Below are 27,277 nucleotides of genomic sequence, written 5' to 3'. Positions count from 1 at the left end.
ATGAATCCTGACTCTTAATTAATGGTGACATTAAGCAGATTAAACCAGTTAAAACTCGCAACGCGCCTCCTAATCTTCCCTGGGAGGAGAAGTTAGCCGCACACACACACACACACACACACACACACACACACACACACACACACACACACTAGCACATACACACCCTTTATTCTGTGGCTGCCTGTTGAGGAATGTGTGTGTGTTTGTCAGAGCAGATTTCAGCACCACAAGGCCTTAAGTCAACGGGCCCACACAAATGTTATCGTTATAGATCCTCCTCCTGCAGCTGCGGTGGGAAGCGGTGGTGGAATGTAACTGCGTGTTTTTTGTTGTAATTCTATAATCTGCCATTTTCTACTTCTCCTCCACTACATCTTCAGAGGTATATGTTGTACTTTTTTTTTACTGTACTACATCTCAGGTGGTATTTATTGTACTTATAAACTGTTCAGCTTGCCGCTGCACAAAACGCACACTGACTTTTCCCCAAAATTCAAAGCTAGCATGCTGTTTCCTGAGATGGCCTGAGGGGGCGCCAGAGGCAAGTTAAGGTTCCTACAAGGAACAAAATCGATGATAATTCATGGCCACCATGATGCTGTCTTTCTAATCCTGGTGGAGACGTTTATCTCTGGCCCGAAGTTCTGGACGGACAACATTAATTCATGTTACATGTAATACATAATAGTTGATTTATTTTTAGTGAACAGGTGGAAACAAAAACCAACAAGGCAAAGGTGAACACTTGTAATACAACTTTAACTCTTAATAAAAGTGGATATTTTATCATTAATTGTATTGATGAACAATAAACATGGAGGTTTCTTCAGGTCCCGTGTGTGTTTGTTGTCGCTACACCAGCTGTGATTGATCTGGAGAAGGAGAATAGAGGCATTACATAAATACATATAGATGTATTTGTATATTTACGATGTACACATATTGAATATGTTTCTTATATAAACTGATATCATGGCTTTAAATGATGTCGTGAGATTATAAAAAAGTGAAAAGTGATGGAAAATTGATTAAAAGTCATGGAAATTTGGTTAAAAGTCAAAAAGTCAAGTTTTTTAGAGACCTTGACGGTGATATATATATATATATATATATATATATATATATATATATATATATATATATATATGGCCATTGCGGACATTATTATGGGTATCTCTCCGCTTCTTACGGCTCTCTTCGTAGTGTCTCCTCTCCGGCAGCTTGGCGGCGGGCGGCCGCTCGCTGCGGGCCGAGCCGCGCGGCGCTCCTGCCGGCGTAGCGGTGAGCAGCCCCGGGCTGCTGCGCAGGTGACCCCGGTAGTGTCTCCTCTCGGCCCGCGGGGGGTTCACCTCCACCTGACACCACGTCTCCCTGCGCAGGTTCAGCTCCAGGAGAGCCCGCTCCTCCGCTCCGGACATTTTATTTTTTATGTTTCGGGGGGTTGAGGTTGATTTACTTCTTTGTTTTTCTGGCTATAAATTACCGTTAAGTGCATTCGGTGTCGTGAGGCAACGGGACACCCGGAGAAGAAGATGCGCGCCTCAAAGATCGTTCATGCTTGAGAGGATGAGTTACTCTGTGGAGAAGTTAACAGATTTTTGTGCGTCCTGATTACTCAATCAAACAGAGTGAAGGTTAAAAAGTGAAACTATCGGCACTGCAATCAATTTATTTTTGAAATGTAAAATGCATTTCTGTTTAAAAATATAGTTTTGTTTGGAAATCCCAAACTTTAATTGCTTCGTCCATAGTTTTACTCTCAAACATGTTCTGTTTGTTTGCATAATTCAGACACACGTCCCATAATGAAAGCAGATCACTCTCACTACTTTTTTTTTTTACATATAAGATAAGATGCGATAAAATAATCCTTATTAATCCCACAGTGGGGAAATTGCAGGATTACAGCAGAAGTGCACACAAGAGAAGCAATAAAAAATCAAGTAATATAAATAAGCAGTACTAAAAACTGTAATAAGAACAGTAAAGAAGAATACAGTAGCAATATTAAATATATACAAGGAATACGAAAAACATTTGAATGTATATAAAGTAAGTATATAAAGTACTTAAATATATTGCACCAAATATAGACTTTAGTCCAGAAGGATACATAAATATGTCTCATATGTCATGTGGTATTTATTACACAAGATATCTTTTCAGAGCCAACTCTTATCTCATCAAAATGGTTAAATGACAGGATTTATCTAGTGAGAGAGAAAAAGTCTCCTCCTTTATGGTACTTTGAAATCGAGACAGAGTGAGAGCTCCTCTTGCCCTGAGGTTATTTGATCCTCCTGAGACAGACCAACAAACAGTTCAACTGCACAAAGTATTGTGTGTTGTACCCTCAGTAGAACTGGACTGTCCTACAGATTGTTTTCATTACAACCTGAATAATAACTCCTTGCTGACTGACATTCCATGGAATTAATACATTTTATTTCCCATTCAGATTAGGATCCTGCAAAAAAGAATGCCATTTTAGGGTTTGAATTTATTTTGATAACTGTTGCTGAAACAATGAAGGTGGTGTAATAAGTGAGTTTCATGTGGGACTCGACGTGTACCTGCTGCAGTGGAGTCCCACAGGGTCAAACGTGATTAGGATTAGAGCAGATAACGGCCTGAGCACACGGACACTAATTGAGAGTATTAAGACAAAGCAGTGTTTGCCATTTATTTAAATGGGTTTGTTTAGTTCATCGTTCAAGATAAGACACTGCATTAAAATACTATATTATCATAATATATATATATATATATATATATATATATATATATATATATATATATATACATATATATATATATATATATATATATATATATATATATATATATATATATATATATATATATATATATATATATATATATATATATATGTGTGTGTGTGTGTGTGTGTGTGTGTGTGTGTGTGTGTGTGTGTGTGTGTGTGTGTGTGTGTGTGTGTGTTTATAATAATAAATAGCCCCATGCAGGCGGCAGTACCCGTCAGCCTCTTGCTGCTCTGCTATTGGCTGATCAGAAGCTCGCGCGACAGTGTCGGCTGAACAAAAGATAGAGGAACCGCTTCAGAGAGAGAGAGACGCACGAGCCGCGCAGACCGTCAGTACGTCACAGAGAACAACCGGATGTTCTGTGGAAGTAAAGCTTTAAAATGTCTGAGCGCTAGCATGTTCTGTAACGCGGCGTAGCGGCGTTTTCTCCTCGCTTCCCGCGTCGCAGCGAAGCAAATATACAAAGAAGAAGAAGAGCGAAAGCGTCCCAACGGACATCATGGTCGCCGGTGAGCTAGTGCAGGAGCATGTGCGCGCGGACACCGGCGCACTTGACGACATCGCGCTGGCCAGGAAGAGTCTCGAGCCGGAGGGAGCGGCGGACCCGACGTATGGAGGAGCGACAGCGACGGGCGGGGCCGGGGAGACGGATGCCGCCCGGGAGAAGGAGCTGCCGCCGCCGGATGAGAGAGAGGCAATGCTGCCCAACGGAGGCGGGGGAGGAGGCGGAGACGCGGCGGACGCGCGCGAGACGCGGCTGTACGCGCGCCGGTTCGCCGTGCTGGCCGTGTTCGGCCTGTACTCGCTGGTGAACGCCTTCCAGTGGATCCAGTACAGCATCATCGCCAACGTGTTCACGCGCTTCTACGGGGTGAGCAACGTCATGGTGGACGGGCTGTCCATCGTCTACATGGTCGTCTACGTGCCGCTCATCTTCCCGGCCACCTGGCTCCTGGACCGGAAGGGTCTGCGGCTAACCGCTCTGCTGGGCGCCGGCCTCAACTGCGCCGGCGCGTGGCTCAAGTGCGCCAGCGTGAGCCCCGCGCTGTTCGGCGTCACGGTGGCCGCGCAGGTCGTCTGCTCCGTGGCGCAGGTGTTCATCCTCGGCCTGCCGTCGCGCGTCGCCTCGGTGTGGTTCGGGCCCAGCGAGGTCTCCACCGCGTGCGCCGCCGCCGTGCTGGGGAACCAGGTGAGTGCGCGTGCCCGCGTATGAATGACATGGCTGTCATTTCATACAAATCAAGTCACAAATAATGTATTATTATAGATTATGATACAGTAAAGTCATGGAAAGTACCGCCATCTTTACTGGCTGCAACATCAAAGTCATACACAGTGCATTTATAAGTATAATGTATATTGTTCTGCAAAATAAGTACTTTAATGATTATACATTTGCAGTTTTAAATGCATGTTTGAACGTATAATATGAAAGTGCTTACCAGCAGAATAGAAAAAATCAAAAAAAAGAATAGAATAGAAAAGAGATGGAGCAGAAAATACACTTGAGGTGTAGTACTTGTGAACACAACAGTACACAATGACATAATAATGCTACATAATTAAGTAATACACCAGAATTTTGTAACCAAACCTTTAATTTCACTGTAATATGATAAAACACTCCTTATAAACAGGTTGATGAACCTCACCTCTCTCTCTCTCTCTCTCCCTCTCTCTCTCTCTCTCTCTCTCTCTCTCTCTCTCTCTCTCTCTCTCTCTCTCTCTCTCGCTCGCCCCCTAGTTAGGGACCGCCATCGGCTTCCTGTTGCCTCCGGTGTTGGTTCCCAATACGCCCAACGACATCGAACTCATGGGGCGCAACATCAGCATCATGTTCTACGGCACCGCCGCCGTCTCCACCGCCCTCTTCGTCCTCACTATTATAGGTACACACACACACACACACACACGTCGCCTACGTGCCGCCATCGGCCTCAATTTGCAGTTCAGGGACCTCTGAAGTCCCGCGAGGGGACGACGCGAACAATCGCACAACGGAGGTGTGTGTTTCTGTGCTTTATGTCCTCACAAGGATGGAGGAACGCTCCAGAAGTCACTCCTGTGAGCGACCAGCTCGGGATTAAGATTTGAGTCACGTGTGGAGAGTAGAATGGGATTAGGTTTAGGGTGAAGGTAAAGACCCGTGGTGAAGTGTTGTGGTTTCATACCAACAGAGTTAGAGGTGAACTAGACCCCACAGAGCCAGAGGATTATTCATAATTATATTAGAATAAAGAGAGTACGACACAGCTTCAGAGGTTCAAGCTGTTGTTTTGTGTGTGTGTGTGTGTGTGTGTGTGTGTGTCCATCCAGTGATTAAGGACCGCCCCCCGCTCCCTCCCAGTCACGCCCAGGCCGTCCTGCCGAGCTCGCCCACCGAGGATTACTCCTACAAGCAGTCCATCGTCAACCTGATGAAGAACAAGGCCTTCCTGCTCCTCCTCGTCAGCTACGGTGGGTGTGAGAGTGTGTGTGTGAGTATGAGAGTGAATGTGTGAGTGTGTGTGTGAGTGTGTGTGTGAGTATGATGATATGATGATTTCTATCTCGCTGGGGACCAACACCTGACATATCACTCACCCTCTGGGGACCAACTTTCCCCGTAAGTGAGAGAGTGAAAGTGAGTGTGTAAGAGTGAGTGTGAGAATAAGTGTGTAAGTGAGTGTGTGAGAGTAAGTAAGTGTGTGTGTCTGTGTGTGTGAGATCCGTCACACTTCCCCTATGACAGTGCCTCTCAGGCTCGACTTCAAACAGTCGAGGGTGCGTTCAGGGTCACGCTCTTGTTTGAACCGGTCGGTGCATCGACAGCTGAATGCAAACAAACGTTATCTATTAAAATCACAACGTCAGTGTGCAGAAGCCCTGCAGCCGTTTGAATCCACTAGAGACATAATAAGATAAATAAAAAGCTCTTTGTTTCTGTTCGCCTGCAGGTATCATGACGGGTTCCTTCTACTCCGTGTCAACACTCCTCAACCAGATGATCATGGCCTGCTATGAGGTAACAACACCTGTTGGTTCCACCTGCGTCTTATGAAGGCAGGACGCGCTTTACTATTAGTACATTACTCTTATCTGTGATTGGGAACGCTTTTTTGCAAAACACTTTTTCGTAAAAAGTTTTTTCTCCCCAAAAATTTTCGCGCCAAATTTTTTTTTCGCAAAAAAATTTTGGTAAGAAAGTTTTTGCAATTTTTTTTTTGGCAAAAAAATTTGAGGCAAAAATTTTTCCCCCCCAAATTTTTTTTGCATTTTTTTTTTTCGCTAAACATTTTGGTAAGAAAGTTTTTGCAATTTTTTTTTTTTGCAAAAAAATTTGAGGCAAAAAATTTTTCCCCCCAAATTTTTTTTTTGCAATTTTTTTTCGCAAAACATTTTGGGCAAAAATGGTTTTGCGGAAAAAAAAAGAAAAAAAAAATTGGAGCAAAAAAAATTTTGCAAAATTTTTTTGGCAATTTTTTTTTTTTTGCTAAACTTTTCAGAAAAAAAAAAAATTGCAAAATGCTTCATTATAAAAAAAAAAATTTTTTTTTTTGCAAAAAAATTTGAGGCAAAAAATTTTCCCCCCCAATTTTTTTTTGCAATTTCTTTTCGCAAAACATTTTGGGCAAAAATGATTTTGCGAAAAAAAAAAAATTGGAGCAAAAAAAATTTGGTGCAAAAAATTTGGAGCAAATTTTTTTTTTTGCTAAACTTTTCAGAAAAAAAACTTGCAAAATTCTTTATTGTAAAAAAAAATAAAAATATTTTTTTTTTTTGAGGCAAAAAGTTTTCCCCCCTAATTTTTTTTTGCAATTTCTTTTCGCAAAACATTTTGGTAAGAAAGTTTTTGCAATTTTTTTTTTTGCGAAAAAATTTGAGGTAAAACATTTTCCCCAAAATTTTTTGGGCAAAAATGGTTTTGCAAAAAAAAAAAAAAGAAAATTTGGAGCAAAAAAAATTTGGAGCAAATTTTTGGGGAATTTTTTTTTTTGCAAAACTTTTTCGAAAAAAAAAGAATTTGCAAAATCCTTTTTTTTTTGTAAAAAAAATTTCTGAAAAAAAAAAAATCCCAAATTTTTTGGGGCAAAACTGTTTTTCCCCAAAGAAAATTTGTAAAACACTTTTTTGTTGAAAGTTTTTTTGCAAAATTGCTTTTCGAAAAAAAATTGGGCAAAACTGTAATCTGGAATATGAGGCGGTACATGAAAAAAAGAAAGTGGGTGGAAAGATGGCCTGAGAAAGAGAGAGAGAGAGAGAGAGAGGGAGAGAGAGAGAGAGAGAGAGAGAGAGAGAGAGAGAGAGAGAGAGAAAGAGAGAGAGAGAGAGAGAGAGAGAGAGAGAGAGAGAACAAAGAAACGTTTGATGGCGTTGATGAGACATAAGCTTACTGTCTGAGTTCATTAGCTGTTTTCACGCATGCCTGCTGCCCATACACACTCTTTCACACACACACACACACAGACACACGCACACACACACACACACACACACACACAGACATAGAGAAAGACTGAGTCACTCACTCTGAAATCCTTTCACACACTCGCACTGACTGACTGAAAGGTATTTTCTTAGCAATACACACTGTCTCTGACACACACACACACACACACACCCTTGCATGAACTTCTCAAACTCTGTCAGATGACTTAACCGCCCCAAACTCACCATACACACTTACTTACAGAACATGTGGCTGGCTAATGGTCGACCTGCAAGATCTGACAAGTTTAGAGTCAAATAAAAAGTTCTCGAGTCAGCGGTTTGTTGTCCTATTAAGGCTAATTCACACGTTAACACATTCACACGTTAACACATTAACACATTCACATGTTAACACACCTCATCTCCTCTCCTCAGAACCAGGAGTTGAATGCTGGGAGAATCGGTTTGACTCTGGTTGTCGCTGGGATGGTCGGCTCCATCCTCTGTGGCGTGTGGCTGGACCACACCAAGATGTACAAGTAGGCAACACACATACACACACACACACACACACACACACACACACACACACACACACACACACACACTCTGCTGGACCATAATTTACTAAATGAACATCATGGTGGATTTGCCCCCTGGTGGTCAGGAGAGAGAATGCAGCTTCAACACATGAAGCATAGACTTCTATACAACCAGAGTGGTAAGCGTGGTGTTTGTGTTCCACAGGATGACGACGCTCATCGTGTACGGCCTGTCGTTCCTCGGCATGCTGGTCTTCACCTTCACTCTGGACCTCGGCAGCATCATCCTCGTCTTCTTCACAGCCGGCGCTCTGGGGTTCGTGTGACCGCGCCTACTCTCGTAGTTCACGGCCAGTAAACTGGATAATATGTTTGGCCCAGTGTGTATATATACAGTGCGTGACCATGTTGAGGGTCACCGTGTGTGTGTGTGTGTGTGTGTGTGTGTTGCAGGTTCTTCATGACGGGTTACCTGCCGCTGGGCTTCGAGTTCGGGGTGGAGATCACGTACCCCGAGTCTGAGGGGACGTCGTCAGGACTCCTCAACGCCTTCGCTCAGGTGGGCCGGGTCGACCAGAAGAGTCCTGCAAGAAGCTGCACGCCGATCCTTCACAGCCAGTAACCGTGTGTGTGTGTGTGTGTGTGTGTGTGTGTGTGTGTGTGTGTGTGTGTGTGTGTGTGTGTGTGTGTGTGTGTGCAGTTTTTTGGGATCATCTTCACTCTGATTCAAGGCAAACTGACCACCGACTACACACCGCTGATTGGGAACATCTTCCTCTGCTCCTGGATCTTCCTGGGAATACTGCTCACCGGTAGGCTGTGTGTGTTTGTCTGTGTCTTTCTGTGTGTGTGTGTGTGTGTGTGTGTTCTTCTGTGCTCGTCAAACCAAAATTACAGAGATGTGATATTTCCTTGTTTGTGGTTTCAGCTTTAATTAAGTCAGAACTGAAAAGACACAACGTCAACATGGAGGCGGACAGCAACCACATGAAAGCAGTGAGTACACACACACACACATACACACACACACACACAAAATAGGGTTTGTCGTCAAGTCAATGAGTTTTTGCTAAATAAATAATAAATATGAGTTCAGCATGAACAGTGAAGCACAAAGCCTCTGGTTTGGTTCCCGTGTTCCTGCAGCTTCCTGACCTTCTGGACTCACATTCCTGGACGTTCCTCTGGTTCCCCGAGCCGAGTCCAGACAGAAGCCTCTGACTCTCTCTCTCCGTCTCTCTCTCTCCTCCCTCCAGCTTCCCGCCAGGCGTCCCGAGGAGAAGGAGAAGACCAACGGCGTCGGCCTGGAGCCGTCCCTCAGCTTCTCCCGTGAGACCTCGCTGTGACCGCCAGCGAGGGCCGAACCCGTGAAGGACCCGGGACGCTCGCCGGCACCCTGAAAAAAAGATAACCGGCTCGCTTGATTTACTCTGTATTTAAGTTGCCAAGCTCCTCAATCAAGCACAGAGCCATGATCTGCAGGGGGGAGGGGCAAAGAGGAAAGGGGAGGAGCCTCTCGTTCTCCTAAAACACCTGCAGAAGAAGATTACACTCCAATGGACAGACCTTTGGGTTTCATGATGGAGTAAAAACAAAAGAGAAGGCTGCAGAAGAAGCAACTGAGCTTTGCAAAAGAAAACCAAGCGTCCACTTCCTGCTTCCCCGTCACGAAGCAGGAAGTGGAAGCTTTACTTCCTGTGACGGGGAAGCAGGAAACAGGAAGTGGAAGCTTTACTTCCCGTGACCACGTGATGGGGAAGCAGGAAGTGGACGCTTGCTTTTCTCCTTTCTGGCGTCGGCGGGGCGGAGCTCGAGAGCCGCTCTGATTGGCTGCAGAGGAGTTTACTTGAATTTGACTTCACAGGTCATGGAGGTTGACGTTTGTTCTTCCTTTTTGACACCGGTGTGGACATTAATGTCTCTTTTTTAGCTGGAATCCATAAACAGCTGAAGGTCACGGGACAGAGCGAAGAGCTCTTTGACTCCATCATCATCATCATCATCATCATCATCATCATCATCGAGCTTTGGCCTCGACTCACGGGCCACATTAGAAGGAGCGGCCATTTTTAAAAACTGCTTATTCTATCTGATGTGTCCAGACATGACATCGTTCGCTCATGAAGAAGACGATGACATCACAGAAACAACCCTCTGCAGTAGAATATGAAACGTCTCGTGTGTGTCGTCCTCTCTGCACAATGTGAACAACTTTTAGTGCACAATAAGACAAATACTCGCACAACTTGAAGCGTCGCACTGTCAAAGGCTTGAGATGAGTCGTCCGTGTTCCTGTGTGACAGCGCCCTCTGGTGGAGCGGAGAAGCACAAAAGATAAAAAGATGATTTCTTTAACCATTTAGACTAAAAAAATACTAAAAGTCGACAGCTTTATAGTTTGAAAATAGATGCAAAATGTGTAATTAGTTCATTTCAAGTTGTTTGTTTGAAACCTGACAAAACAGAAGTAAAACACACATCAACTATCGCAATTATTCTTTTGGTAAATGACATATATTTTGTCTTTATCCCTTTAAAAAATGCAAAAAAAAAACATTCAAGCGTTTAAATCATCAAAGAAACGGTTAAATATTGTTACTTGGTGATGAAACGTCATCGTTGTGAGTTTTGAGAATATGAATCAGAAGCACTTTGCTCATGTTGACGCCGTCAACTCTTCTGTTTATCTATTTATTTGTTTGTTTTTCAAGCCTTTTAAAACCTTCATGTGTTTTCTTTATGATTGTTTTACACGTTTTTTATATTTTTCTGTAACTTAACAAATGAAGATCTTACATTTTTTGTTGTCTAGTTTTTATAACAGTCTGTAGAGCACTTTAGTTTAGACCTTTGGTCATGTGACTTCTTCATCAAAGGGTTAACAACGTGAGTCATCAGGATGAAAGCTGCTGAAGATTCAACTCGTGAAACATTAAATGTTTTACAGTTAAAAGTTGTATTTTACGTCATAAACGTTTTCTCTTCTTGACCAAAATACATTTTAAAGTGCAAAGAGACAGACGGAGCATTTTGTGTATTAAACCCACTGAAGTCACACCAACGTCTCCTCCTCTTCCTCCTGCTCTTCCTCCTCCTCTTCCTCCTCCTCCTCCTGATGCAGAGGCCTCTTTACACGCTCCTGTCAATCAACGCCTCAGAGGCGGGACATGTTCAACGAGACAGGACGATGAAGACTCAGGGTTTTTAAAAAATGTGTGTCTGTGTGTTTATATGTGTTTGTGTGCATGTGTGTGTATGTCTGTGTGTATAAATGTGGGTGTGACTGTATATGTGTGTATGATTACATATGTATGAGTGTGTGTATATATGTGGGTGTGAGTGTAGTATATATATGTCTGTGTATATATATGTGTGTGTGTGTATATATGTGTGTGTATATGTCTGTGTATATATATATGTGTGTGTATATGTCTGTGTATATATATGTGTGTGTGTATATATATATATGTGTGTGTATATGTCTGTGTATATATATGTGTGTGTGTATATATATGTGTGTGTATATGTCTGTGTATATATATGTGTGTGTGTATATATATGTGTGTGTATATGTCTGTGTATATATATGTGTGTGTGTATATGTCTGTGTATATATATGTGTGTGTGTATATGTCTGTGTATATATATGTGTGTGTGTATATATATGTGTGTGTATATGTCTGTGTGTATGGCTGCGTGTATATGTCTCTGTGTGTATATATATGTGTGTGTGTGTGTGTGTGTCCATGTATATATGTATGGTTGTGTGTATACGTGTGTGTGTGTGTGTGTGTGTGAGAAGACGTTACTCATGAACTCAGCAATGACATCATCACTTCACTCTGTCGGGGTCTCTTCAGCAGCGAGGTCTTCTGACCCCTGAAGTTTCCCCTGAAGGTCTTTGTGATGATTCAACACGTCTCAGTGTTTCATTTCTGCTCCGGCCGCCACGAACCACATGGAGGAAGTAAAGAAATGATGGTGTCAGCAGATACCAACACAACCAACACCAGCGCCTCACAAATGACCGACATCTAGCACTCACACACTTTACTGAGAAAAACAGTGTTTTTTCCTTTTTTTGAGTGCTCTCAGGATGCACACACACACAAACACACACACATACAAGCACACACATGCAAGCACACACATACTCTGACACGCCAATACACACACACATAGAGAGAAACACACACTTACATACACGAACAAACACACATGCAAACACACACACACTCACACACATGCAAGCACACACATACTCTGACACACCAATACACACACACATAGAGAGAAACACACCTACAGAAATGTACACACACTCACACACATGCAAGCACACACATACTCTGACACGCCAATACACACACACACACACACACACACACACATAGAGAGAAAACACACCTACACACACTAACAAACACACATGCAAACACACACACACACTCACACACATGCAAGCACACACATACTCTGACACACCAATACACACACACATAGAGAGAAACACACCTACACAAATGTACACACACAAACACACACACATGCAAACACACACACTCACAGAAACACACCTACACACATGTACACACACAAACACACACATGCAAACACACACACACACTCACAGAAACACACCTACACACATGTACACACACAAGTACACACACAAACACACACATGCAAACACACACTCACACACATGGTAGCACACACATACTCTGACACACCAATACACACACACACATAGAGAGAAACACACATGTACACACACAAACACACATATGCAAACACACACACTCACACACATACTCTGACACGCACATACACACAAACACACACCAGCACTAAAATGATCTGCGTCTTCACATTTCATTCACATGAATTAGTCCTGGAGTTCCACAAGGTTCTGTGTTTGGACTCCTTCTACTCACCTGATGGTTGTTGTTTTTTGGAGATTGTTATCATTATGGATCAGTTCTATCTGTCGATCAAGCCACCGGCTAAACGTCGCTCGGTACTATTAGTCATTTTCTCTGCAATGCTATTAATGACACAGGAAGGAAGTTCCATCATCAGCTCGACATCTCTGGAGGCGACACAGAAGCCTCACAGTTCACCTCCGTCTCCAGAGAGCGAACACGATGATCCGGCTGGAGTTAATGCTCCTTTGTGTGCTTCACTTTGAAGGTAACTCAAATGTTCTTCTATTGTTCAGATGTCTATTTATTTACTTTTTATTTTTACAAAAGTCACTCTCATTAGCGTCATTATTTTCTGAAAGAAAAGGGGAAAAAAACAGCGCAGGAAGCTAACATGTAATATTTTTTTGATGGAAATAGATTTGGTTTAATTTCTAAATAACATTCAGCCTTCGGTTTGTTGGTTCTCTCTCGCGCTCGTCTTGTCCACAAACATTGTTTTAAAGTCTTTGATTCTGCGCCACAATGTCTCGGTTTATATACACAGTCTTTACAACAACAGGAATGGCGCCATCTGGTGGCCGTAAGGGAGAATTACAATATTTTACTGCTACTTGCCACAAGTTAAAATAGCCGATTAAGAAGCCACTCTGATAAGCTTGAGCAATCTTTATGACTCGTAAAATAGAGTTTAAGTTGCATTATATGAGAAGAAAAATGGAGTTAGTTCTTAAAGTATCTCAAATATGGACTGAATATTCAGCCTGTGTTTTATTTGAATAATCTTTTCATACTTGCATATATTGATAAATGTCAGAAGATTCGCCCCAAAATGCTTAAGAAAATTATTTATTTTACGGAGCAGTGGGACATTTTTGGGATATGTGCTTTTTTTTCCACCTGAAAATGCTCTCATCTGTTCATTGAATACGGAGCCATAGCCAGAGAAAGGCTAACTTAGCTTAGCATAGCAGAGACACTGGAAACTGGTGAAAACAGATGGTAAAAAAAATAATTATAAATAAAGTTTATAATGATAAAGTTATTATCAGCTATTATCTACATGCATGATAACAATAATTGAACGTGTAAATTGTCTGATAAAATAAATAAACGTCTCTCTTTTCTTTCCAGCGTTAGTCGGCGGGAAGTTGATCTACAAAAGAGCGGGAGAAGACGCCGCTCTGCCGTGCAGCGCGGCGTCCTTAAACCCGACGCTCGGCGTGTCGTGGACTTACAGCCGAGACGGAGACCACAGTCTCTCTGAGGTCGAGGGCGGGATCGTGGCGCCGAGCTCGTGGCGAGCCGCCCGGCTGAGTCTGGACCGTCGCTCTTCGCTGGTCATCCGCGGCATCACCGAATCCGACGCCGGCCGCTACAACTGTGGGTGGGGCCAGAGAGCCGGCGAGGTCGTGTACCTCATTGTTCTCACGAGTGAGTCCGCGAAAAGACATTCAAATACGCGTTGTTGTGTTCCTTCACACCTTTTCTATTTTAAGAGGCGCTCTAGACACGAGCTTATGACTCTATTTACAGACGAAACAGAAGGAGAAAGCTAACGCTAGGCTATACGCTAACAGCTTTGAATGCTGTACAATGAGAAGACGGCAACCTCTTGGTTCCTCTTCTCGTAAAAACCGCTAACTCTCTTTCCCCCGCCGCCCCGCCAGTGTCTCCATATCTACCGGGCACCAATCCAAGGAGGGGTGAAGTGGCGTTCGCGTGCTCCGTGTGGAGACACAGCGACCTCCGTCCGTGTCGCCGGGGCGGCTTCCGCTGGACGGACGCGGCAGGCGTCGAGCCGCTGGGCGAAGACGTCACCGTCAAGCAGACGCAGTGCCTCTGCGTTCTGACCGTGAAGCGTCGGAGCCTCAGCAGGACCTACACCTGCCGGTTTGAGGGCTTGAACGGGATGGGCATAGAGGAGCAGTACTCACCTGACTTCACGGGGCGGGAAACATCTGGTCCGGGTGAGATGACACCAGACACCAAACACCAGGCACCTGGTCCAGGTGAGACGACACCAGACACCAAACACCAGGCTCCTGGTCCAGGTGAGACGACACCAGACACCTCCCATACATATGAATATATATATATATATATATATATATATATATATATATATATATATATATATATATATATATATATATATATATATATATATATATATATATATATATAGAAAATGTACACCGCCGTTCAAGAGTTTGGGGTCACCCAGACAAATATTCTGATTCTCCGCAACTTCTCTCATGAACATCCTTCATGTCTAAGAACAAGAACCGACAGAGAGTTTCACATGAAAGTTCTCTCTTTCCGGCCATTTTGAGAGTTTAATGAACCCATAAATGTGAAGCTCCAGATCCTCAACCAGCTCAAAGGAAGAACAGCTTCATAGCTTCTCTCAGCAGCAGAGCTGTTTTCAAGGGTTTTCAAGGAGTCTTAAGGGATCTTTAAGGGGTTTTACGGGGTTTTCAAGGCTTTTCACGTTTTCTTAAAGTTTGTTTTAAGGCTTTTCTACTCATCCATTAGTCTTCTAAGGCGATGATAAACACAATGTACCACGAGAACACTGATAGCTGCTGGACATGGGTCTCTTTACACGATGTAGATATTTCATTAAGAACCAGACGTTTCCACCTTTTAACAATGTAAAGAGTTATTGTCATCCTTATTTAAAAATAGTGTTTTTCTTAGCAAAATAAGGACATTTCTAAGTGACCCCAAACTTTTGAACAGTAGTGTAGATGTCTGTTCATATTTCCCTGACGGTTTACTGTCTTCATCATATTTCACCACACTGCACTTTAACTGCTTTTCTTTTGCACTCGTGATGTGTTTGTTCATGTTTTTGCACAGATCCTCCCGGTTGGACTCCTCTGAGCTGCGCCATGATGCTTCTACGCATCGGAGGACTGATTCTGGTCGTCAGCATCACCGTCGTCCTCGTCAGGAAGCGATGTGAGGAAATCCAGATCTTAATTCGGTCCAACGGGTTGATAAATAAATCATACGTTGAGGTTTTGAAATCTTTTTTTCTGTACGTTTTTCCTCCAGGCATCTCAAAACCAGCTGAAGAGTACGACGACGTGAGTAACAACTTAAATATTGAGTCACTTTTTCAATGTCTGCGGCTCCTTCTGGGACTGCAAAAGCTGTTTTTTGTCCGTAAAAACTATTTTCCTGAGTCTTGTCTGCGTCGTGTTTCACAGGTGGATCAAGAGGTCCAGTATGAAAACACACAAGCAGCTTCTGCTGCCACGCGACTGTGATGATGAACTCATCGGGAAGCCAGACGGCGTTTACAACTTTATTAATCCTTATTTAGCACTTTTCTTTGGTTTCTACTTTCAACCTGCTAGGCAGCAAACAGAAGACAGTTAGCGAGCTTTTCAAAATAAAACTGAATCGGTGAACACGGTGGAGCGTTTAGCAGCTTGAGACATCGAGCTGGTGGAGACCAAAAATAGAGCTAAAAGAGTGCAAACGTCACATTCAAGGCTCCGATTTTCTTTATTCTTTTTTCTATTCTTTAAAAAAATTAATGTTTTGTTTATATATCCATGTGTTTTTCGACCAAAAAATGATGAATTGAGCTTGAATTGTTTGTGAATTATTGTACTTCTCATTCTTTTTCTGTTTTTTTTTCCTAAATAAACGTTCTGGTTTCTGATGTCAGTGATTTTAAACATCTGTATTCTTGTTCAGCCTGATGTGTGTCTTACCTTCAAATGGCATTGTTATGAATATTATTGTGTAGCTATGACTACAGACTCTTCGTCTTGTCACTCTGTGTTTGGCGCCGCTTCCTCTTTTCATGACACCACAGACGTGTCATCCACCACTTCCTTTTCTCCGCAACGCGGTTCATAGAAAAATAAAAGTTAATTTGGTTTAGCTCAGGGGTTGGACACACACACTCACACACAGCCGGGGATCAAACCGCCGGCCTTGTTTAACATTAACTGTCATATTTCGGTCTCATCTCTCTTGACTTTGGTCTGGGTCTGATGAAAGCACCGCTGTCGTGTGCAGTCTGTTGAAGACACAGAGAAGTGGCGCAACTCTTAACTCTCCAGCTGGTGGGCGTGGCCGTCCACCCACAAACAGGAAACGCATCATCGCAGCGAAGAAGGAAACGCTGGACACGACGACGTCCGCCCGCTCACAGAATGGACACCGCCGGTCTGCTGCCGGTCTTTACTTTAGTGCTTCTCTTTCAAGGTAAACCTGCTTTCTGATTAAATGTTTATCTGAACAATGTGAGACTTCCATTACTGCAAAAACAAAGGAACAACCGATACCAAGAGGCCATTTTGACACGTACGAGTCTGTTGTTATTATTAGAAACGTTCTGACCAACACAGATTTGATTTGATCCGAGTGAAACCTTTGTCTGTTCATGTTGTGTGTTGTGTGTTGTGTAGACGTGGATGGTAACTCCTCCAAGCGGGTGATTGTATTGTACTGGTAGTGTGTCTTTCCTTACAGAAGCTGTGCTCTTTTCTTTCCAGCGGTATTCAGCAGAGAGTCCTCCTCTCTCTTCTTCAGCGGAGGACAAGACGCCCTCCTGCCTTGTGCCAACGCATCACCCGCTGACACGGCATGCTCCTTCGTTTCATGGTTTTACAGCACAGATCAATATTATTTCACTGTGGTTGCGAATGGAAATGTTGTGAGTCGATTTGCATCCAGGCTGAGTTTGGACGCAACGTGCTCGTTGCTCATTAAGAACATCACGGCTGAGGATGTCGGTGTCTTCACCTGTCGGCGAAGCTGGAACGTGAATCTGGATGAAACGATGTTCATCAACGTTCTGACAAGTGAGTTTCACGTCCACGAAAAGACATTTCAAAAGGCGACGCGCGTACTACATTCCCCATACCTCTTTTGTTTCCTCCCAGTCTCTCCATCTCCACCAGGCGCTGATCCAAAGCGGGACGGTGAGGTCACCTTAGCGTGCTCTCTGAGGAGATTCACCGGCCTCACCTGCGCTCGCCGCAGCCTCCGCTGGGCGGACCAGACGGGCGCCGAGCTGCCGGACGAAGGCGTCGGCCACCGAGTCCTCAGACAGACGAACTGCGTCTCTTTCCTGACCGTGAAGCGTCTGAGCGGCCTCAGCAGGACGTACGGCTGCCGGTTCGTGGAGGCGAACCGTGTGGCGGCAGAGGCCGAATACACACCTGACTTCACAGGTATCCGATCGGTTACGCGGTCATCAACTGATGAGTATCAGAGGAGGTATTTTCAGACGAAGGGTCACGTTTTTTGATAAAAAGAGAGTGAATTTGCGTATTACATTTCTGACCACAGATGACCCGGTTGATCACACCATCACCATCATCATCGTTGTCACCGTCATCGCCATCGGCGTCGTTCTGGTCGTCACGGCTGCGGTTGTCATCAGATACAGGAAGAGAGCCAAAGTGACAGAGGGTCAGTGAAACATGCAAGGGCTCCAGTCGTTCCAGCTGCATCCTCTCTCCTGACCACCAGGGGGCGACTCCTCTGGTTGTATAGAAGTCTATGCTTCATGTGTTAAAGCTGCATTCTCTCTCCTGACCACCAGGGGGCGACTCCTCTGGTTGTATAGAAGTCTATGCTTCATGTGTTAAAGCTGCATTCTCTCTCCTGACCACCAGGGGGCGACTCCTCTGGTTGTATAGAAGTCTATGCTTCATGTGTTAAAGCTGCATTCTCTCTCCTGACCACCAGGGGGCGACTCCTCTGGTTGTATAGAAGTCTATGCTTCATGTGTTAAAGCTGCATTCTCTCTCCTGACCACCAGGGGGCGACTCCTCTGGTTGTATGGAAGTTCAAATCTGTCAGTCCAAGAAACAACCTTCTCTGAAACAGGAGCAAAAAAAAATCCTTTTGACTAAAAGCTTTAATATATTGGGGTTTTTTTCCGGCGATTTCTTTTTTTTTCTTCTCAAAATTCCCAATTTTTTTTTTTTAGTTGCCTTGTTTTCCGTTGACTATATTTTTTGTGGACACGAAAAAAAAAAAAAAAGCAAATTTTTTTTTTTCAAAAGTCTATGAAAAAAAAAATCTACGTAAAAAAAAAGAGACTACATTTTTTTCCTAATTTTATTTGGAGGGGTCTTAATTATTTTTTTGGTTCTAATTTTGTTTTTTGTGGATAAGATGCGGAAGAACTGCTCTTACTTCTGGACCGTGTTCTTTGTAGGTCCACTCTGGTTGTATAGAAGTCTATGCTTCGTGTGTTAAAGCTGCATTCTCTCTCCTGACCACCAGGAGGCGACTCCTCTGGTTGTATAGAAGTCTATGCTTCATGTGTTAGAGCTGCATTCTCTCTCCTGACCACCAGGGGGCGACTCCTCTGGTTGTATAGAAGTCTCTGAGAAAATTACTCTTTTAGAGTCAAATATACATTACCATGAAGTTGGGTAGGCTTTAGGGCGGGGCTACTTGGTGATTGACAGGTCTCTACCAGAGATGTATACGCCGTCTCTACGTCAAAAGCCAGAAAACAAAAAGTCAATTCCTGTTAGGCATTTTTTTAATTTCGCTGCAAAAGGAATGTGAACAGCAGCAACAAATACAATTCTCTGGGCAGATAAAATGGCCGACATCTTCAACTCGTCTCTGTAAACACGATAAAGCATCCAGACGGCATCAGCCTGAATGATATCATGAGTTGTGTACAAAACGATGACATTTGAAGACTTACATTTCAAAATCTTTTGTTCCAGATGTTCCGAAACTGACCCGACAGCCTGTGAGTGCAACGCTTTTTGATCTGTAAAGTCACTTATTTCACTTACTTATCCAGAGATATTCAGATAAATGTCATTAACCCTCGTGACACATTACGATGTTGTAAAGATGTGCTCACTGCTGCCACTGGTGGCCACAGGTTGTATTGCAACAACACTGATGTAGAAGGTTGGGTTCTCTCTTCTGTACAAGCAAAGTTAAGTTGCTCTCATGTGCACTTTCATATGAGGTTGAGAGACAATATTCCATCGGATGAATGCAGACAAACAGTTTATACTTTGTACTTTATAAACTGTTTTATTTGCACTCAGGATGAACCAGAGAGCCACCTGACCTATGTGACCTATGTCGGCCATGCTCGTCAACATGCCCCCCTTTACATAAACGTGAGTGGCCCGAGACACTTTTATTCGTGCAGCTGTGCTTTTCTGCTTACACAATGGCTTAATCTTACAAAAAATGTACTTTCTTAACGCACAAGTGTTTAAGTTTACACCATACGGTCAAAAGTACTTGCACACATGTTATCTTTCTGTCTATTTTTAAACAATGTGCGAAATACCCGGTGGCAATCAGTCCAGATTTCATGGATGCAAAGTCAAAGAAACTAGTGTGTGCGCACTTTGCACACACATCACGAACACTTATGATGAGCTCACGCGCACAACACAACAACACACTAACCACGTTGTGCAGCAGAATACACATGCACAATATTAACTGCTGGGCAGTAGTACACTAATAAAAAAGTTTTAGTTGACAGTTAAAAGATAAATAATTGACTTATTACTTTTTACACCCCCAACAAATTTTGCTATTGAGGCTTTCAGGGGGTCTGAAGCGTCAATCAAAGAGTCTCAAACCCCCATAGAGCCTGTTATATGGTACACAGCCTGACAGTTTATTTCAGAAAATTGTGCGTTGATAAGTTTTGTGGCTCCAGCTTTCAACATGTTTCAACATAATAGTGACCCAAAGCCAGTATTAAGTATCCATCATCATAGACAATTTAAAAGTCAATGCCGTGAATCACAAAAATCCTCTGGTTTGTGTCATCCAGGTCAAAGAGGAGGAGGTGACATATGCTACAGTCAATACTCTGGCAAGGACAGAAGCAGACAATGACCCCAGCAGCCTCTACAGCTGTGTCAGCAAACCAAAAATAAATCAGAGGAAATGAAACTTGACATGATGACAAATTCACTTATTCTGACCTCAAGAGTGTTTTTGTCAGGGAGAGAGGACTAGTGGATTCTTTTTCATACAATTTGGTATATTATATATATCTATATCTATGTCTATATATATATATATATATATATATATATATATATATATATATATATATATATATATATATATATATATAGTTAGTCTCTATATATTCAGTCTCGTCCTGCAAGGCGATGTTCACTTCGTCTGATATGCTAGCTCGACGAAATTATCCATGTGCGTCCTGGTGTTCTCACGTTTTCTTAAGTGCTTCATGTCCATTATTCCCGTATCTGTCCATGCTGGATCTGTCACTGTTGATTTAAAAAGCAAGCATTAAAAGCGAAATATGGCGTTGGCACGACTGGACCCAGCAGCTAATTTAGCCACACCATCCTGTTGTAGCTTAGCCGTCTCCACAGAAGCTGCTTCCCTTTCACGCCAGTCTGTTGTATTATGGTGAGGTCAGGTTGATCTGGGAACAGGTGTTTTACCTGTAGTTTCTCCGCCAAACTTCTTCTTTCCAACGGGTCTTGGAGGAGAGATTTTATCATGTTAGGGTTGGGTCTTCTTGTCATATCGTTAAAATGGCGTCTTGCGAGAACGCAAGAGATGAGAGTGAGAGACAAGAACGAGCACCAAACGACTTTGGACCCAAGCTGAATCTATTTCAGGACGCTGATTGGCTAAATTCTATGTTACTTAAAAACTCATCAACCACAATTGGCAGCATGGTTGGTACGGGTGGTTTTAATAGATATGGCCTTTGTTTTAGTGACCCCATCTACATCTCTCACACCTTTCCAATCCTCACTTCCGCTGCCAATTGAAGGCCAATGAAAAGATAATCTTCTTGGTTAATGGTTGAAAAGGTCGCACAAACAAAAGACAGGAAGCATACACATCAACGTGTAATCAAAACCCTTCAAGTTAATGCTCTGGCACTCTGTTGGAAATCCTCGCACAAAGGTTTGGATATCTTAAGCGCTTGTTTATTGCTTACATCAAAACAATCTCAAAATACATAAAAGCCCTTTTGGTCATATTTTTAAAAAATATTCTCTGCAGTCGTACACAGTAAGCAACAATTCAACATACATTTTGTTGATTCCATTACTTGCATTTTAGTACTGTTTGATTCTGTTTAGTTGATGATCAGCTTGATTGTTGAATACAAATCTTTGATGTCAATCTGCTGTCGGGATATATATTGCACATATTATCTTAACCATAACTGAGTTGAAGTCACGGTGGGACAAGCATATAAAGCAGCTGCTCACACACAGGGAACAGCACACAGTGTATGAGGTGCGGGGCAGCGGGTGAAGCCCACAATTTCACTCAGATCCAGTTCATCCTCTGAGACTCCGGGAGGAGGAGTGAAGCGAAACTGCTGCAGGAGGGTGGTGAAGAAGATGAAGAGCTCCATCTTGGCCAGACTCTCTCCGGGGCAAGCTCTGCGGCCTGCACGAGAAAGAGAGAATGAATGGAAATGTTCACATCATCTGCAAAGAAAAGTGAATATAAAGAAAAGATGTTGAAAATTCACAAACCTGCAGAGAAAGGCATGAAGGCGTCTCGCTGGACAAACTTCCCGTCTTTGTCCAGGAAGTGAGCGGGATTAAAGCTGTGTGGCTGCTCCCACTCAGTCTCATCATAGAGAACTGATGTCAGGAGAGGATACACTACGGTACCCTGTGGACAATACAGACATGGAAACCTAGTCTATAGTCTAAGCTGGTGGTTCCCAACCTTTTTACATAATGAAAACATTATTTCAGCCAAGTTGACCCTAACCATTTTAAAATTGTTTATCGTTGGAAAGAATATCTAATGATGTTTTAATAATGCAGTCAAAGCTATTTATGTCTCAGGGATATAATTTGACTCCCCAAGGACCATATATATGTCCTATGGTCATATGAACCCCAAATGAGTTTTATTACTTGTGTTATTTCATTAAAATAATTTTAAAAAATCTATAAATGAAATGATTTTTTTTTCCTTCTTATTTAATAATAATGATAATACATCCAGCATGATTCTGAGCAAGATTTGCCAAAAATCCGTCCTCACTAGGTCCCTTAGTTGTTCCATCTCCATGGTTCAGGTCTTAACAACATCCCACATACTATTAACACACCTTTCTGGAAAGGTGAGGACGTATGGAATCTCAATCAGCAACAGAAATCCCTGCAAAACAAAGCTTTAACATATAGGGAAGGTGTTTTGGTAAAAGAACCGTGTTGTTCGGTTCAAAAATAGAAAGGTTACTCGTTCTATGGGAAAACATTGTTGAGTTTTTGCTACGGCTTTAAATCTTCAGGAGCTTCTGCTGGTGCTCTACGACCCGGAAGGGAAGCCTCTGCCTCCAAAGCTATTTTATAATACATTTTAAAAAAGCATATATTTTTAATTTTTTAATAATGTATTTTTTTTTCACAATACACTACATGTATTTTGGCCTATTAGCTCATATCTTCATTGCACAGCTGCCTTCATCTGTTCCTTTGCTCCTTCAGGCCTCTTGTATGGCTTCTTGGGACCCGTTTAACAGCATTTTTTTTATCCAATCACATTTCACTTTACTTTATCTTCAAATGCACAAATTTCTGTTCATGATTAATGCTCATGTTAAACAAACATATGACCTTCTCAATGAAGTGACCCTGGAAAGTGACGTCTTGGCTGGTTTTGTGAGGAAGTGACATGGGGACAATGTTGGCCAGTCTCTGTGTCTCGTGGATGACGGCGTTGGTGTAAGGCAGGTTCTTCCTGTCCTCCACCTGCGACTGACGACCTCCAATCACCCTGCTCAGCTCCTCCCGCACCCGGTCTGGAAGATGGAAATGTTTTTGTTTTCATGAAGAATCATTTTGTGTTGGTTTGTTGTTGTATATAAAGTGTGGGGAAACTTTATCTCCTTACTTTGTATTTTTGGATTCTTAGCCATGAACAGAAGTCCCCATCTCAGCGTGGTGGCTGTTGTGTCAGTGCCGGCGGCAAAGAGATGCATAACTGTTATCAGAAGGTTTTCTATGTGGAAGTGACTGTTGGTATTCCCAGATTCCTGCAAGTAATCAATCAGTGCAGTTATTCAAAGACATCTGATCTAAAACATTGTTAAGTTACATTTAATGAGGGATTTTTGAAAAAAATGTCTTTTGTTTTTCAGAAGGAAATTGTTACTGATAGGTTAGCTTAGCATTCTGCTAACCACCTCAGCGGTCATGGCGGCAAGGCTAAACAAATTAGAGAGATGTAATCTCTTCATAACTTTATAAATACGCTTTTGATTACTACCACTAGTTCTACTTTATACTTGTTGTGTAAACTCCGCATAGTGTGAACATCAAACTCTATGGTGTCTGGGTTCATATTTTTATCTGTAGTCCCAGAACAGCGTCTGAATGACGGCCGCTATCAGCGCTTCTTCCGGGGGTCCTTCAGCAGTTTGAATCAGCGACGGCTATGGGTGGAGCTTCTCAACGCTGATTGGCTGATGCGGCTATGACTCACGCAATTTTTTCGCCGGAGTTGGATTATTTGAATTCACGCGAATTCGCGCCGCGACAAAAGTTCTTTTCGCGCGGCCTCAAACACGTCTATTGTGCAGTCCGTGAAGAGAAACGCCTTTTCACCCCGCGGCGCGTCTTTGCAGTGACTTTACATGGAATCTGGTTGTGCGTCAAATTCGCACCGCGTCTGGTGTGAACACAGCATAAGTCGTCGCTATATATATGAATATAGGAAGTATTTCCCCAAGGGGATTAATAAAGGAAAGATTATTATTAATATTATTATTATTGTTACGATGCCCTTTTTTGTATCATATCTGAAACTGTACACATCACATGAAAATGTATCAGTCAGAAATCGATACTTAAAACATTCTGTTATTAAACCTACATTTTACTGATAAGTGATGACACATTTTTCCAACCTCTAGTTTCTGCTTTCGCACTAGAAAAGCATCCACAAAGCCTCTGCACATCTGTGGGTCGAGGGTCTCCTTCAAACGACTGAACAGACGTAAGTTCTGCTTCTCGTTGGCGACAGTCAAAGTAAACAATTCCTTCCTGTTGGCGATCCATTTACCAAACCATGGAAACAGGTTATACAACTGTTGACGAGAAATGTACAATATGTCCTATTATTTTCTTTATTTAATTTGGCTCTAATTAATTAAGTAAATTAAGAACAATACCAGTCTTCATACAAATGAAATGACACCTGTAGTGACGGGCTGCCCAAGAGTTGAAAGTTTCTCTTTGTTCGATCTACCAGAGACGTAAACTCTGGATCATCATATTCAAACCTGCTTCCATAAATAATGGAGCAGATTATATTTGAGACTGCACAGTTCATTGGTTGGGTTGAATCAAAAGCTTCTCCTGCAACAAGGAAAAAAATCAAAATCAATAATATAATGAGGACTGACACATTGTCACTCGACATGGTGTTGGTTGTAAAACAACATTCACCTTTATGTTTCTTAAACACTTCAATGAGTTGTTCACATTCCTCAATGATTTTGTCCTCGCTCGCCCTCTTGCCCATCCCAAAGTCTTTCAGGTTCGTCAAAGCAAAGCGCCTCATCTCTTTCCACGAGTCCCCATTGGACCAAGCAATCCCTGAGAAAAAGCGGTAAATATGTTACTGCTTCACAGAATAAGACACTCGTAAGAAAGAGATCTTTTCTTTTAGTTCTTTTCTTACTATGTTCAGCAAAATACTTTAACAAATCAGCACATTGTGGGCAAAGGCTGAAAATGTGAAAGTATTTGGGAAATGTATTTCTTTACCATTTCCATGAGAACTGTCATCCATACTTTGCAGTGCATGTCTGTCTCCAAACTCTTCAGCACGATTGACAAGTGCCTCCTTCACCGTCTTGTATCCAGCAAGGACCACCACTTTCTGGGGTCCCATATAGACGGTGAACACTGATCCATAACTCTTGGAAAGCTAAGAACAACAGCAGCAGAATGTCATGACATTAAATAATATAAGACACACATGAGACAGAAGATAATAAAGCTGACCAAGAGGCAGAAACAACAAGCTGCCTCACCTCCACTAGTGTCTTGTAGGGCATCTTGAGGTCGAGCTGCAGCAGGTTCCCCAGGAGAGGAAGTGGTTTTGGCCCTGGAGGTCCCTTCCTGTCCTTCTGGGAGCTGAAGCTGGAGGAAGAGACGAGGTAGACGAGGAGCAGGAGTACCAGAGCCCCCACCAGGGAGACCGAGCTGGAGGACTGGAGAACCAGATCTAATACCTCCATGATGTTCAAAGAAAAAGTGTCCTCGCCAGTGTTCTGACAAAGTCTGATTCTTGTCCTGAAAGTATTTAGTTTTTGTTGCTGCCAGTGAGGAAACAGCCCAGCCTGTGGGTTGGCTGTTCTAGAAAGGTTCCCCACCTCCACTGTCATTATTATAAACTTTTTGTTTCTTGACGTGTTGTCTTTAAAGCCATATATTTGGGTTGCTGAATGACCAAGTCTCTTGAGAGGTTAATGCGTTAATGTTTGACTGGACGTGATCTGGCCTGATTCGGGCTTGACTAGTTTTCTGTGGACGAAGGCTGGAAAAAAAGAGTCATGAAATCTGATAAATTTGTAAAATGGGAGCATACCCCCAAAAACATCATATGGGACTCACTAATGTTGGCTCTTTAGGTGAATTTAAGAAACAACATGATCAACAGGACTAATAGGCAGTTTAAGAAAGACTTTTGTAATCTGACATTGTGCTTTTTGTTGCTTACAGCTGACAAAAAGTGTAAGTTGTAACATGAAGGTTACACCTTATTGACTCTTATTGATTCTTGTCCTGAAAGTATTTAGTTTTTGTCGCTGCCAGTGAGGGAAACAGCCCAGCTTAAGTGTGGGCTGTTATAGGAATGTTCCCTCCCTCCCTTCAAAAAAATCAATCATCACTTTTTGTTTGTTGTTCTTAAAAGCCATATATTTGGGTTGCTGTGTGACCAAGTCAGTACAGAGGTTAAAACGTTAATGTTTGACTGGACGTGATCAGGCCTGTTGGTCTTGGATTCGGGGTCAATAAATTGGCTGTGGATGGAGGCTTGAAAAAAAAATAGAAGTCATTAATTCTGATGAATTTGTAAAATGGGAGCGTACCCCCAAAAACACCCTATGGGAATCACTAATGCTGGCTCTTTACATCGGTCATCAAAACTTTGTAAACCCCAATGTAGAGGAAGAAGGTGAAGTTGAGTAACAACATGATCAGCAGGACTAATAGGCTTTTTTGTTGCTTACAGCTGATGGAAAGTGGAAGTGGTAACATGAAGGTTACACCTTATTGACTTGAGTTACAGTGAGAACAAAACAGTGGCCTGATTCATTGTATAGTCTGCTCACTCTGGAAGTGTTTGATGGGATTTTCTCTCCCTGGAGTTTATGTTTCCTCACTTTGCCTGCATACTCGTCCTTTTCCAAACCCTCAAAAATCTCACGGCTGTGTACACGTGTCCTCAATGCATTGATGCATTTTTGAATTTCTTTTCACCTGTGCACCGATTGACTGAGAGATAATACATCAGTAAATAAGTAAGTAACTTCTATCTATCTATCTATCTATCTATCTATCTATCTATCTATCTATCTATCTATCTATCTATCTATATATATATA

General features: G+C 42.5%; 3 protein-coding genes and 2 long non-coding RNA genes across 6 annotated transcripts; 3 read left to right on the top strand and 2 right to left on the bottom strand.

The window, feature by feature from the left end:
- Positions 1-256: 256 nt before the first annotated feature.
- Positions 257-1,548, bottom strand: spata45 (spermatogenesis associated 45). 2 transcript variants are annotated; one of them, XM_068598810.1, is made up of 2 exons: positions 1,193-1,548; positions 257-647 (listed from the first exon to the last, which is right to left on the bottom strand). In XM_068598810.1, the coding sequence occupies exons 1-2, from the start codon at positions 1,419-1,421 to the stop codon at positions 610-612; spliced, it is 267 nt and encodes an 88-aa protein (XP_068454911.1). In that variant the 5' UTR covers positions 1,422-1,548; the 3' UTR covers positions 257-609. The 2 variants fall into 2 exon arrangements, with proteins under 2 accessions (XP_068454911.1, XP_068454912.1); XM_068598811.1 differs by lacking the exon at positions 257-647 and adding an exon at positions 672-875.
- Positions 1,549-3,115: 1,567 nt separating this feature from the next.
- On the top strand, positions 3,116-9,179 carry flvcr1 (FLVCR choline and heme transporter 1). The gene is made up of 10 exons (XM_068598682.1): positions 3,116-3,978; positions 4,534-4,678; positions 5,106-5,246; positions 5,726-5,793; positions 7,635-7,738; positions 7,947-8,057; positions 8,195-8,300; positions 8,442-8,553; positions 8,670-8,737; positions 8,998-9,179. Exons 1-10 carry the CDS (start codon positions 3,289-3,291, stop codon positions 9,085-9,087), a joined length of 1,635 nt encoding a protein of 544 aa, XP_068454783.1. The 5' UTR covers positions 3,116-3,288; the 3' UTR covers positions 9,088-9,179.
- Positions 9,180-15,561: 6,382 nt separating this feature from the next.
- LOC137801331 (uncharacterized) lies at positions 15,562-15,965 on the top strand. The gene is made up of 3 exons (XR_011079719.1): positions 15,562-15,633; positions 15,730-15,761; positions 15,885-15,965. It is a non-coding gene; the product is annotated as an uncharacterized lncRNA (long non-coding RNA).
- A 1,812-nt stretch (positions 15,966-17,777) lies between these two features.
- Positions 17,778-20,601, top strand: LOC137801314 (uncharacterized). The gene is made up of 5 exons (XR_011079716.1): positions 17,778-17,867; positions 17,986-18,108; positions 19,389-19,414; positions 19,725-19,799; positions 20,474-20,601. It is a non-coding gene; the product is annotated as an uncharacterized lncRNA (long non-coding RNA).
- Positions 20,602-21,901: 1,300 nt separating this feature from the next.
- Positions 21,902-25,909, bottom strand: LOC137801411 (cytochrome P450 2K1-like). The gene is made up of 9 exons (XM_068598827.1): positions 25,700-25,909; positions 25,431-25,593; positions 25,110-25,259; positions 24,859-25,019; positions 24,569-24,748; positions 23,554-23,695; positions 23,277-23,461; positions 22,179-22,320; positions 21,902-22,089 (listed from the first exon to the last, which is right to left on the bottom strand). Exons 1-9 carry the CDS (start codon positions 25,904-25,906, stop codon positions 21,902-21,904), a joined length of 1,518 nt encoding a protein of 505 aa, XP_068454928.1. The 5' UTR covers positions 25,907-25,909.
- Between the last annotated feature and the right edge of the window lie 1,368 nt (positions 25,910-27,277).

The sequence above is a fragment of the Clinocottus analis genome, unplaced genomic scaffold (assembly GCF_023055335.1).
Source record: "Clinocottus analis isolate CAN_PGR_092001 unplaced genomic scaffold, fCliAna1.0.p SCAF_40, whole genome shotgun sequence".
Classification (NCBI taxonomy): domain Eukaryota; kingdom Metazoa; phylum Chordata; class Actinopteri; order Perciformes; family Cottidae; genus Clinocottus; species Clinocottus analis.
The sequence above is the reverse complement of the archived record's forward strand: the minus strand, read 5'-3'. Positions and strand labels throughout refer to the sequence as shown.

Coding starts and splice junctions, on each gene's coding strand:
- spata45 (XM_068598810.1), bottom strand. CDS start 1,421: ATGTCCGGAGCGGAGGAGCGGGCTCTCCTGGAGCTGAACCTGCGCAGG. Junction 648..1,192: donor GAGACACTACGAAGAGAGCC/GTAAGAAGCGGA, acceptor TTGTCCGTCCAG/AACTTCGGGCCAGAGATAAA.
- flvcr1 (XM_068598682.1), top strand. CDS start 3,289: ATGGTCGCCGGTGAGCTAGTGCAGGAGCATGTGCGCGCGGACACCGGC. Junction 8,554..8,669: donor CCTGGGAATACTGCTCACCG/GTAGGCTGTGTG, acceptor TTGTGGTTTCAG/CTTTAATTAAGTCAGAACTG. Junction 8,738..8,997: donor ACAGCAACCACATGAAAGCA/GTGAGTACACAC, acceptor TCCTCCCTCCAG/CTTCCCGCCAGGCGTCCCGA.
- LOC137801411 (XM_068598827.1), bottom strand. CDS start 25,906: ATGGAGGTATTAGATCTGGTTCTCCAGTCCTCCAGCTCGGTCTCCCTG. Junction 23,696..24,568: donor TGCGAAAGCAGAAACTAGAG/GTTGGAAAAATG, acceptor GATTACTTGCAG/GAATCTGGGAATACCAACAG. Junction 22,321..23,276: donor AGGGTCACTTCATTGAGAAG/GTCATATGTTTG, acceptor TATTGTCCACAG/GGTACCGTAGTGTATCCTCT.